General features: G+C 43.5%; 1 protein-coding gene across 3 annotated transcripts in view; it reads right to left on the bottom strand.

The window, feature by feature from the left end:
• The window catches only part of LOC122539816 (gasdermin-A-like), a 70,524-nt gene that overhangs the window by 30,162 nt on the left and 27,201 nt on the right, over positions 1–13,161 (bottom strand). For all 3 annotated transcript variants that reach the window (XM_043674884.1, XM_043674882.1, XM_043674883.1), the window contains exons 2-4: positions 7,966–8,180; positions 5,052–5,244; positions 2,463–2,616 (exon numbers count right to left, since the gene is read on the bottom strand). In XM_043674884.1, coding sequence (XP_043530819.1) covers positions 2,463–2,616; positions 5,052–5,244; positions 7,966–8,179 — 561 coding nt within the window. In that variant the 5' untranslated portion in view covers position 8,180. The remainder of the gene's footprint in view (positions 1–2,462; positions 2,617–5,051; positions 5,245–7,965; positions 8,181–13,161) is intronic.

Below are 13,161 nucleotides of genomic sequence, written 5' to 3' on the forward strand. Positions count from 1 at the left end.
CTCTGCCAATACCGCAGCCAGGGCATTTAAATATCTGAACCGGCATAAACTGTCCGTAAGTTTTCCATTTTCCCTCCTCCTAACTAGAGCTGCAATGTAAACACAAGCGGAAAAGAAAGAAAATACACCATGAACTAACAATGTGAACAAAGAAATTTTGAAACAAAAAAGGGGAAGTACCCCACCCATCCCTTGGTATCACTTAACTTAGAAATTGAAAGTACACATCCCAACTGTCGCCAAACATAGTTTAGACCAGATTATTAACAATCAAAAAGTTAGGAAAAGAAAGCCCTGACCGCGCTCTTTTTTTTAAAAGAAAGGCAGAGACATAGCCAAATAACACTACTATTTGCACATCCTAAATTGTTCAGATTAGGTTAGTTTGTCCACAAAGTCCCTTGCCTTCTCCGGTGTGTCAAAGAGATGTACAGATCTATCTAAGGTGAACCGAGCATCACCGGATACCTCAGAGATTACTGGATTCCAAGCTCCCTCAGTCTTCTGTTAACGCCATCATCGGATTTTTTTTTCCAGATCACCGCTGCTGAGAAGTCCTGGAAGAACATGATCTTAGAGCCCTTGTAAACTAGGGCCTTCGGATCCTTCCCTGGATTCTGGAAGCTTCCACGATTCTCTCCTTATCTCTACAATGATGAAACCACACCAAGTGAGGATGTGGACGTTGACCCAGACCTGATCTCTGCGTTGTGACCCGGTCAGCCCTCTCGATCTTTCAAGCCTCTCATTGCAGACTCCAAGTTAAGGAATTTCGGCAACCAGTCCTCAATAAATTCTGGCAGCCACTCACCTCCCTTAACCTCCGGCAGACTGATGATCCAAATATTTTTTTCTCTTGCCCCTGTTCTCGAGGTCATCAACCTGGTCAAGCAAATTACGGACCTGCGTCTCCAGGGCCTGGATCCTATCCTTGGAGGAACTGGTATCAACTTCTACCACTGTGACTCTGTGTTGAATCTCATGTGTCCTTTTCTTCAGGTCTCCCAGCTGCTCTTCATGCTTCTGCAGCATGATAGAGATTGGGGCCAGCTTCTCCTCTATCTGCTTCCCCAGCTTCTCGCGAGGTTTCACGAGCTCCTTCACAAGGGCTTGGCAAGAAATCAAGGATCCTACAGGCTGGGCCATGGGCCTGGCCTTGGACGCTCCTCCTCCTTTCTTCGGCATCCCTGGACAGCAAAGACCAAGGGAAGTTGTTGTTTTTAACTGTTTCCTGGGACTCCACGACCTTTCTCGAGTCCCAGGTCATAGCGGTGGTCCAGGTAGGGTGGGCTAGGACTTCGTCCCACTTGCGATGCAGTGCAGAGCTCTGCAACACGATTTTGCTAGATCGCCGCCATCTTGGATCCCTCCGTTGTGTAATTTTTGACGTTTTTAAAAAATACTCTGACCAGAATGGAATGCAGTTCTTAAATGTTGTCAAACCAAATCTGTCAGAGAATGGAACACTTTGCCAGTTGCTTGTACATTTTCTATTTCTCAGAGTAATGCAGAGATGCCACTCTTTTCTAACAGCTTCAAATACAGTGGTCAACCATTCTGAATTTTCTGGGAGCATCCTGTAGGGTTTCTGTTCATTTCGTTTTTGTCAGTGTGGAACTCTAATGCTCATGTTTGGCACGGTCTCCAGAATTCTGTGGACAGTGTTTTGGGAAGCCCATCTTTCCCTGCGGATTCTGAGAGTGGCCATACAGCTTTGAGAGAATATTGTTGGCCCCTGATTGAGGTGGTCACCTGATGTCTCAGGTTGCTTGCCGTTGGGATGTTCTTTGCGGGATATTTTCCCAACACTGCTTCTGTGACTCTTGTACTCCAATTCTGAAGGTTGGAGTTGTGTAAATGTACAGTATGTAGTTCCATTGAGTTATCCTCTGTGATCTGGTTGCAATGTCTGGTTGTATCACTGCACTCCCATGGTCTGGACAGTATTACTTCACCCAACATCACAATCCTTCTATCTGGAGAGCACATACACTCTGTATTCCCTACCCTCTTCTATGGTACTTCACATCAAAATGTACCTTATTTTCTTCTTTGAGAGTTGGTCATTGTGATTATAAAATATCTGCACTCATGCTTACAGCTCACCTTCTAGCAACATTGCTCAGCCTGAGTCATCACCCAGGCTCAACCAATCAAGCACTGATTGTTATGTATTGTTATTGTGATCAGTTATCAGACTCACATAATCAATTACTGAGCTATTAAACTATTCACCATAACAAACATTTCATGAAAGATGCTTTGTAAATGTTGATGTTGAATGGCGAGATTGTTGTATTGTAAGACATTTTTATGGGACAGATTGGACAAACTGATTTAGTAGGTCACTTTGTGACTGAAAATTTTATTTCCCTTTCATTAATCTTGGTTACTGAGAAACCACAGTAATCCCAATGGCTACTTTCTCAATGCTATTGGTTACTTCATGCAGCCATCCATACCTTGGAGATGTGAGACAATGCAATATATACTTTTGATCCTCCCTTGTTAACTTTCTTCAGTGAAATCGGCTCAACAGACATTAATGTTTCGGTTATGATGCAGAGATCTCCTGAGTAAGTATTTTTAATCAGCTCCCAGGAAGGTCCAATTTTTCTGAAAGTAGAAGAGAATTATAAATGAGTGGGATTTCAGAACATCCTATCTACAAAAAATATCAGTAACCCTGGCACCCAAACTAAGGTGTTAGCTATTGAACCACAGACACGTCTAGCATCAGCCAATGAGGACTGGAGTGAATTTTAATTTGTGATTGCCACACCCATCCTCGGGAGGGAGGATGGTGCAGGCAGGTTCACTTTGAGGCATTCAAGAGGGCATCGAGTGGTTATGCGGTTAGAAATGATGTGCAGGGATATTGGGAAAAGGCCTTTGTGAAAGAACTGTGGGCTTATCATAGTACAAATAGCCTTCTCCTATGCCATAACAATTCCACGAGCGACGCAGAGGCTCAGTGGTTAGCACTGCAGCCTCACAGCAGCAGGGACCTAGGTTCGATTTTAGCCTCGGGCAACTGACCGTGTGGAATTTGCACATTCTCCCTGTGTCTGTGTGGGTTTCCTCCGTGTGCTCCGGTTTCCTCCCACAGTCCAAAGATGTGCAGGTCAAGTAGATTGGCCATGCTAAATTGCCCATAGTATTAGGTGCCTTAGTCAGAGGGAAATGGGTCTGGGTGGATTACTCTTCAGAGGGTTAGTGTGAACTTGTTGGGCCTGTTTCCACACAGTACGGAATCTAATCTAATCTAAAACGCAGGTGAGAAACCCACTCTTACTGGTGTAGGACCCAGACAGCAATTCCTAAGGAGAAAGCCAAATCCGTACCACTATGTTTTCAAATTATTCTTTCAAGCAATGTGGGCATCACCGGCTGGGCAATCTCTAATTGCCTTAAAGAGGTACCTATCTAATTAAGAATGCCAGGCCAATAGGAAGTCCTCCTACCCTGAAACATTGGCAGCCCACCATCATAGGTGCAAACTGCTGAGGTAGTTTGGGGCGGAGGTGTGGTTTTGGGAGGGTCAATAGTCACCTTCAAAAGATCATTTCTTGGAGGAGGAATAATTGCAAGGATTTGTGGAAAGAGAGAGAGAGAGAGAGAGAGAGTGTGTAAGCAAATGGGCCTTGAAGGAGCCGGTATAGATTCGATGGCCCTTTTCTGTTCTGCACTGCTCTCTCTGCTACAATGAAACTTATTTTGCTCTCTGCAGACTTTTCAGAAACTTCAAAACTACAGCCTGACATTCACCTTAGAGGGTGTGGTCCCTCCACAGGGTGGCATATAGACACAGCTCCAGCCATCTTGCAATTACAGCCAAAGGGGTTAATGGGAGGGTTGTGGGCGGAGGGTTAAAATTATGGATAGGGACTGGCTCTTCAGTCTGATATCGGGAAGCCATGTCCATTCATCAGCTGGAACTCCACTGAAATGAGAAATCTCGACAGCTGACTCTTCCATTGGCTTTGATGGGCTAACTAAAGGCTGCTTGTGGGAGCATTAACCAATCAATTCCCTCACCCTGACCCGCCTCTTCAAACATGGCGCCAAAGTGGGACCACGACATTAAACCAATGGGCTGGCCGACGGCAGCAAAAACCAGTGCTGCCCTGATCCTTCCTCTGCATCCATTTAAGATTCATCCCCTCAGGTCTGTTCCACTAATTTACCTTTTGGAGCCATGGCAAAGATTGCCAAAGGGTTTTGCTTTAGTAAATAAAGAGAAACTGTTTCAAATTGCTGAAAGATGGTCAATCAGAGCTTTTATACCAGATACAAGTGATTGTCACAGATTTGGAAACACTGCCTGATAGGCTCAATAGTCACCTTCACCAAATCAATTCTTGAAGGAGAAACAATTGCAAGGATTTGTGGGAAGAGAGAAGGGTAGCGCAACTGAACGGGCCTTAAAGGAGCCAGGATAGATTTGATGGTTGAAATGACCCTTTTAGTGTCCTGCATTGTTCTCTCAGCTACGATGATTAGGAATGTAATTTATTATCAGAAGATGTGATGAACCTCAAAATTATTCTTTTAATGACTTTCATCAAAGCTCAATTCAAAACACACAAATCTTGTTTGAATGCAAGTTTATTAACTGTTGACATATTCTCTGCTGACAAATGACTAACTCAGTCATGGAGGACTGAATTAGTTTTGCTCTACCCATTACAGAGTTAAAAATCACACAATATCAGGTTATAGTCCAACAGATTTATTTAGAAGCACGAGCTTTCGGAGTGGCGCTTCTTCATTAGGTGACTGTGGAGCAGGATCGTAAGCCATAGAATTTACAGCAAAAGATCACAGTGTCATCTGTAACCTGGTGCTGTGAGACTTTTAACTTTGTCCACCCCAGTCCAACATTGGCAACTCCACATCATGGCTACCCATTACAGGTTGAGGCACACCTGTTGGACGACCTGGTATTGTCCTGTCCCTCAGTCCCATTTCTCTTAGAGTAACAACTGATCCTTTCTCAAGTGACATTACTAAAATGGCTCTATGTGTATATTCTCAGTAGTGTACTTTACCGATCTTTCAGGCTTTTGATTAGCTCTGAGACACTGATGTAAAGTTGTTTGACTCCTTGTAGTTGAATGGTGTCACATGTGGCTTTTGAACCTTCAAATTTTCCTGTGACTAAGTCGAGACTGATGTTTGCCTTTCCTTTGATGAATCCATCCACCGTCTCCATGAAACTGAAGGACATCTCCTTCTGCTGGACTGTATGAAATGAGGTGAAATGCTTATTAATGTGTAACATTTTCTCCACTGGTATATAGTTTTGCATCTGGTTCATTCAGTTACAGCAGCAATTGCTCGGCACAATCGCTTTCCTAATGGTACTGGAGTTGATGGTAGTGACTCGCTGTTAGAGATAACAGCACAGTGCAAAGGAGCACACAGTGACAGCAAAGATAGAGGGAATGGCAAAAACAATAAACACGTAGTTTTGCCAAGCCTTTTGAAAATTCCAAACTAACATGGGGTTATTTCGTATTCTGATTGATTATTCCTAAATTTAAGAAAACACTTTTCAGATTCTGTAAGTTTAGAGCTCTGAGTTCAATAAAAAGTTGCATGGTACCAAGACTACATTAAGCCAGTGTTTTATGACAACAATGACTCTAGTGCAGCCATGACTGTGGCACCTGGAACACTAACACATAATCATTTGTTCATAGTTAACTAGTTCCAAGCTCCTAACAGACTACATGACAAGAATAGGCAAAATGGGGTAGCAGCAGACTTGTGGCTGTGTGATTTTGTTTGCTAATGACAACAATTTATTGTCATCATTATTGAGCATATATCGAGTCAAGCTTGCCTGGAGGAGTGTAGCCCAAACATACTCAAGAAGCTTGACACCATCCAGGAAAAAACTTGACTGGCACTACCTCCACAAACATCCACTCCCTCCAACATCAATGCTCTGCAGCAGCAATGTGTACTATCTACAAGATGCACTGACGTAATTATGAGATCCTTAGACAATCACTTCTAACCAGAAGGACAAGGATAGCAGATACATGGGAACACCACCACTTACAAGTTCCACTCCAAGGCGCTCACCATTCAGACTTGGAAATAGATCACCCTTGGTTCAATGTCACTGGATCAAACTCCTGGAATTCCCTACCCAAGGGCACTATGGGTGTACTGACAGTGCATAGACTGCAGTTCAAGGAGGGAGCTCACCACTACTTTCTCAAGGGGCAACTAAGGGCGGGTTACAAACACTGGCCAGAATGCAATGTTCACACCCCATGAGTAAATAAAAGAAAAACCTGTTAAGGCATAGAAATAAGGGGGAACATTTTTCAGCTATGTAAAAAGTTCATCCCAATCATAGACCTGATTTTAACCCAAATGAAAAGCCATTCACTGATGCAGAATTATAATTTGATTCCCCAAGTAGTTTATAATTCATTGTAGTAATGTTTATCTCTCAGGCCCCTTCCACCCTCCACCCTACATTCCTGATGACAGGCTTATTCCCGAAACATTGGATGTTGCCTGACCTGCTGTGCTTTTCCAGCACCACAGTTTTTGACTCTGATGTGCAGTCCTCACTTTTTCCTCATAGTAATGACCTGCCAAGAGGTTGGCCAGTCTAAAATGTACAGGCATCAGTGCTTCCTTGTGGCCTATTTGGGGCTCAATGCTTCAACTGAAATGAGACCCCAAGCCTAATTTGGCTTTGGGACCAGAATGGTACTCAACAGTTACCAATTATTTTGTGTGCCTGCTGTATTCTCCCTCAAGGATTTTCAACCAGATTCAGATTTTCTGAAATCATTATGGCTGAACATAAACCCTCTGACAAAAAGAGAGAATTGCTGGTCACTTCCCAGCTCAGGAGCAAAACTGTGACCTGAGGCCTAGAGTGAATCTCCTTTAGAGCCCAACTCTTTCCACCACACGCCAACCCTTTTTCACTCCCCTCCCATGGCTCTGATTCATTCTTTTCTGTAGCAACACATCTCTAAGAAATTGTTCAGTGAGATTGAAGAATTAGATCACAAATGCACTTTAGGATAGAGTGTTTAAAATTTTCTTCCATAATTCTGACAAAGGTTTCTGCAGCTACTGACAATAATAAAGCACACAATGAATGCTCCCCAAATCGAACTGCCACATATTGGGCTTCTGAAGGACATATATGAAACCCCAGGCCAGTCTGTGTTGAGTTACGTGGTCTCAGTGAGGCATCATTTAGGGAATTTCTATTAATCCAAATGCCAAGAAAGAAAATTCAATTCAACTCAAAATTGCCCTCCGGATCTTAATCAAAAACAGCTATTGGATGTCAGATGCACATTTTCAGCCATGATGCCTAACAGAGGAAGGACTGGTATTCATGAAACCATTTCACAATTTCAGAACATCCCAGAATGGTCTGCGTCGATTGACGTGGAGTCATTGTCGTTTCGTAAAGAATTGTGTGCAGTAAGTAATGTGGAAATGATCAGATAATCTGTTTTCCATTGATATTGATTGTGGGATATTGTCTGGGATACCTAGGTGATCTCCATTGCTTTTCATTGATGTAGTGCAATGGATCTTTCACTCCCAGCTGAGCGAGTGACCAGACAGGCCTCAGTTAAAATGTGAGGGCTACTGACTCTACAGCATTTCCTCAGTGTTGCACTGAAGAATCACCATAGATTATACACCCAGATAGAGCTTTAACCCATAAATGTCCAACTCACAATCTGGTACACGTGTGAAGGCTGCCCATTTGGGTGAACTACCAGAGAGACTGGCTAAACAGCAAACCAACAAAAGTGTCAATGTTTCCAGGAAAGGAGATAAAAATTCTTGGGGATGTAAAAGGACTGAGCAGAACACACAAACAATTCCAACTCTTTGCTATCATAAAGAGCCTGACAATATTGTTCAATGAACACACACACACACACACATAGGCAGGACATAACTCACCTGATATCAAGTTGTCTTCATCATTCCCCAGTACATGTTTCAGTGTGAAATCAGTGGGGCAATACTTTGGTTTTCTCCAGAATGGACCGTTTGTTTTCCTGTAAACCAGGCACAGAGGTTTAAACCTGTCTGAGTCATAAGCACTGGTGGCTGGGATCAGTTCACCTCCAGAATCGATTTGCTGAACGAGATGCCTTACTGCTTTTCTAAACATCCTAAAATGAGAGAAAATGCATATTGAGTGAGATCACATCAATCGGTATGGAGTAACAGAGTCTCTAATCCAGTGGCTACATTGAGGTAACTTCTCTCTCCATGCTGGTCATTTCCAGTGGGAGACTGGGAATTCAGTGGCATGGAAGATTAGTGAAGCAGGAATCCATATGTTCAACAATTTGCATTCAGATCACACCTTTAATGCAGGCACTTCATAGCAGCATCATCAGACAAAAGTTGACATCACGCCAAAGACAGATGACCAAAAGATTTTGTCAAAGGAGGAAGGAGGTACAAAGAGATTTAGAGAGAACATTTTACGGATCAGTGAATGATTCAAGAAATAGTGGATGGGCAAAGGACCCAGTTCTGATTGTTGCAGGGCTCAGAGAGGTGCGGGGCTGAAGGAGGTTACAGGGATACAGAGGGACAGCATTCATGGAGGGAGCTGAACAAGGCAGTGAGCATTTCAGCATCGAGCTGTTTATAAATTGGTTGCTAGTGTTAATGAGTGCTACTGTTCCAATCACTGCATAACATTGCACACTAAAATCAGACGAGATAGAAAAGCAGCAGGCACAAAGGGAGAGGGATAAAGAGAGAGAGAGAGATGCTGACATACAATAGGAGCTAGCTTCTGATCATATCCGAACATCTGTCAGGTTCTGTATGTAGAAGTTATGCTGCAGCTGTACAAAACCCTGTTTAGTCTCCAGTTGGAGTCCAATGAGCAGATCTAGGCACCATACCTCAGGAACAATGTTTTGGCCTGGGAGGGAGTACAATGTAGGCTTATAAGAATAGGACCTGGACTACAGTGGTCATGAGGAGAAATCATATAAATCAAGCCTGCTTTCTCTAGAATTTAGATGGTAAAGGGGTGATCTGATTGAAGTCTTTGAGATACTAACAGGAAATGACAGGGTAAATAACATAAACTATGTCCACTGGTTGGGGAAGCTCGAACTCGGAGGCATAGTCTGAGAGTTAGCGCCAGACTGTTCAGGAGAGACATTAGGAAGCACTTCCACATGGAAAGGACAGTAGAAGTTTGGAACTCTCTTCCACAAAGGGTAGTGGATTCTGCATTATTTGTTAATTTTAAATTTGAAATAGATAATTTTTTTGTTAAGCAAAGGTATTAAGGGATATGGGCCAAAGGCAAGTATATAGGGATAGGCCACAGGTCAGCCATGATCTCGTTGGATGGTGGAACAGACCAGAGGGGCTGAATGGCCTACTCCTGCTCCTATGTTTCTCATGTCATTTTCGTGAAGCACTTTTGCATATTTTACTAAAGGCACTAAATAAATGAAAGTTGTTGCTACTAGAAAGTGTACTGTAATGACAAAAGAGCTGGGGAGAGTTTCATAGAAAGAACAAAAGGGAGAGAGTGTGAAAGCTGGGCAGACAGGAGTGACTAAACGACAAAAGTGATGAAGTGATACATGGCAAATTGAGTCTGCAATGGAACAAGGGAATGTACAGAAAGAGAGAGAGAGAGAGAGAGAGAGAGAGACAGAGAGAGATAGAGACAGAAAAAGAGAGAGAGAGAGAAAGACTGAAAGACAGGGAGACAGACAGACAGGAGAGATCTAACCAAGCAAGTGAAGAAGAGAACATATGTAAAAACAATCAAAGTCCCCAGCCTTCAGTACAGCTACTTGTAGATGGGCAGAAATTTATTTCATAGACAGGATAGACCAAGTGAATCCTTAGAAGAGTATAAAGGCTGCATGAGTATACTTAAGAGGGAAATCAGGAGGGCAAAAAGGGGACATGAGATAGCTTTGGCAAAAAGAGTTAAGGAGAATGCAAAGAATTTTTACAAATACATTAAGAACAAAAGGGCAACTAGGGAGAGAATAGAACCTCTCAAAGATCAGCAAAGCGGCCTTTGTGTGGAGCCACATGAGATGGGGGAGATACTAAAATAGTATTTTGCATCAGTGTTTACTGTGGAAAAAGACATGGAAGATGTAGACTATAGGGAAATAGATAGAGTCTTAGAGATGTACAGCATGGAAACAGACACTTTGGTCCAACCCGTCCATGCCAACCAGATATCCCAACCCAATTTAGTTCTACCTGCTAGCATCCAGCCCATATCCCTCCAAACCCTTCCTATTCATATTCCTATCCAAATGCCTCTTAAATGTTGAAATTGTACCAGTCTCCACCACTTCCTCTGGCAGCTCATTCCATACATGTACCACCCTCTGTGTGAAAACGTTGCCCCATAGGTCTCTTTTATATCTTTCCCCTCTCACCCTAAACCTATGCCCTCTAGTTCTGGACTCCCCGACCCCAGAGAAAAGACTGCCTATTTACCTTATCCATGCCCCTCATAATTTTGTAAACCTCTATAAGGTCACCCCTCAGACTCCGACACTCCAGGGAAAACAGCCCCAACCTGTTCAACCTCTCCCTGTAGCTCAAATCCTCCAACCCAGCAACATCCTTGGAAATCTTTGCTGAACCCTTTCAAGTTTCACAACATCTTTCCGATAGGAAGGAGACCAGAATTGCACGTAACATTCCATCTGTGGCCTAACCAATGTCCTGTACAGCCTCAACATAACCTCCCAATTCCTGTACTCAATACTCTGACCAATAAAAGAAAGCATACCAAACACCTTCTTCACTATCCTAGCTACCTGCGCCTCCACTTTCAAGGAGCTATGAACCTGTACTCCAAGGTCTCTTTGTTCAGCAACACTCCCTAGGACCTTACCATTAAGTGTATAAGTCCTGCTAAGATTTGCTTTCCCAAAATGCAGCACCTCGCATTTATCTAAATTAAACTCCATCTGCCACTTCTCAGCTCATTGACCCATCTGGTCAAGATCCTGTTGTGATCTGAGGTAACCCTCTTCGCTGTCCACTACACCTCCAATTTTGGTGTCATCTACAAACTTACTAACTTATGCTTGTACCCAAATCATTTATGTAAATGACAAGAAGTAGAGGACCCAGCACCGATCCTTGTGGCACTCCACAAGCCGCCAGTCTGAAAAACAACCCTGTCTTCTACCTTTGAGCCAGTTCTGTATCCAAATGGCATAGTTCTCCCTGTATTCCATGAAATCTAACCTTGCTAATCAGTCTCCCATGGGGAACTTTGTCGAACGCAATACTGAAGTCCATAAAGATCACATCTATTGCTCTGCCCTCATCAATCCTCTTTGTTACTTCCTCAAAAAACTCAATCAAGTTTGTGAGACATGCTTTCCTAAGCTCAAAACTATGTTGACTATCCCTAATCAATCCTTGCCTTTCCAAATACACGTACATCCCTGTCCCTCAGGATTCCCTCCAACAACTTGCCCATCACCAACATCAGGCTCACTGGTCTATAGTTCCCTGGCTTGTTAAACAGTGGCACCACGGTTGCCAACCTCCAGTCTTCCGGCACCTTACCTGTGACTATCGATGATACAAATATCTCAGCAAGAGGCCCAGCAATCACTTCTCTAGCTTCCCACAGAGTTCTGGGGTACACCTGATCAGGTCCTGGGGATTTATCGACTTTTATGCGTTTCAAGACATCCAGCATTTCCTCCTCTGTAATATGGACATTTCGCAAGATGTCACCATCTGGTTCCCTACAGCCTATATCTTCCATATCATTTTCCACAGTAAATACTGATGCAAAATACTCATTTAGTATCTCCCCCATTTTCTGCGGCTCCACACAATCTTTGAGGGGCCCTATTCTCTCCCAAGTTACCCATTTGTCCTTAATGTATTTGTAAAAACTCTTTGGATTCTCCTTATTTCTAGTTGCCAAAGCTATATCACGTCCCCTTTTTGCCCTCCTGATTTCCCTCTTAAGTATACTCCTACTTCCTTTATACTCTTCTTAGGATTCACTTGATCTATCCTGTCTATACCTTACATATACTTCCTTGTTTTTCTTAACCAAATCCTTAATTTCTTTAGTCATCCAGCATTCCCTATACCTACCAGCCTTCCCTTTCACCCTAACAGGAATATATTTTCTCTGGATTCTAGTTATCTCATTTCTGAAGGCTTCCCATTTTCCAGCCGTCCCTTTACCTGCGAACATCTGCCCCCAATCAGCTTTCGAGAGTTTTTTGCCTAATACCGTCAAAATTGGCCTTTCTCCAATTTAGTACTTCAACTTTTCGATCTGGTCTATCCTTTTCCATCATTATTTAAAATCTAATAGAATTATGGTCACTGGCCCCAAAGTGCTCCCCCACTGACACCTCAGTCACCTGCCCTGCCTTATTTCCCAAGAGTAAGTCACGTTTTGCACCTTCTCTAGTAGGTACATCCTGAATCAGAAAATTGTCTTGTACACACTTAATAAATTCCTCTCCATCTAAACCTTTAACACTATGGCAGTCCCAGTCAATGTTTGGAAAGTTAAAATCCCCGAACATAACCACCCTATTATTCTTATAGATAGCTGAGATCTCCTTACAAGTTTGTTTCTCAATTTCCCTCTGACTATTAGGGGGTCTATAACTCCCCACCTACGTTCGGGACACCACCCATGCCCTCCACCTGCTCCATGATTTTCGCTTCCCCGGTCCCAACGCCTTATTTTCACCATGGACATCCAGTCCCTGTACACCTCCATCCCCCATCACGAAGGACTCAAAGCCCTCCGCTTCTTTCTTTCCCGCCGTACCGACCAGTACCCTTCCACTGACACCCTCCTTCGACTGACTGAACTGGTCCTCACCCTGAACAACTTCTCTTTCCAATCCTCCCACTTCCTCCAAACAAAAGGAGTAGCCATGGGCACCCGCATGGGCCCCAGCTATGCCTGCCTCTTCGTAGGATATGTGGAACAATCCATCTTCCGCAACTACACTGGCACCACCCCCCACCTTTTCCTCCGCTACATCGATGACTGTATCGGCGCCGCCTCGTGCTCCCACGAGGAGGTTGAACAGTTCATCCACTTCACCAACACCTTCCACCCCGACCACAAATTCACCTGGACAG

Source organism: Chiloscyllium plagiosum, chromosome 33, assembly GCF_004010195.1.
Source record: "Chiloscyllium plagiosum isolate BGI_BamShark_2017 chromosome 33, ASM401019v2, whole genome shotgun sequence".
Taxonomy (NCBI): Eukaryota; Metazoa; Chordata; class Chondrichthyes; order Orectolobiformes; family Hemiscylliidae; genus Chiloscyllium; species Chiloscyllium plagiosum.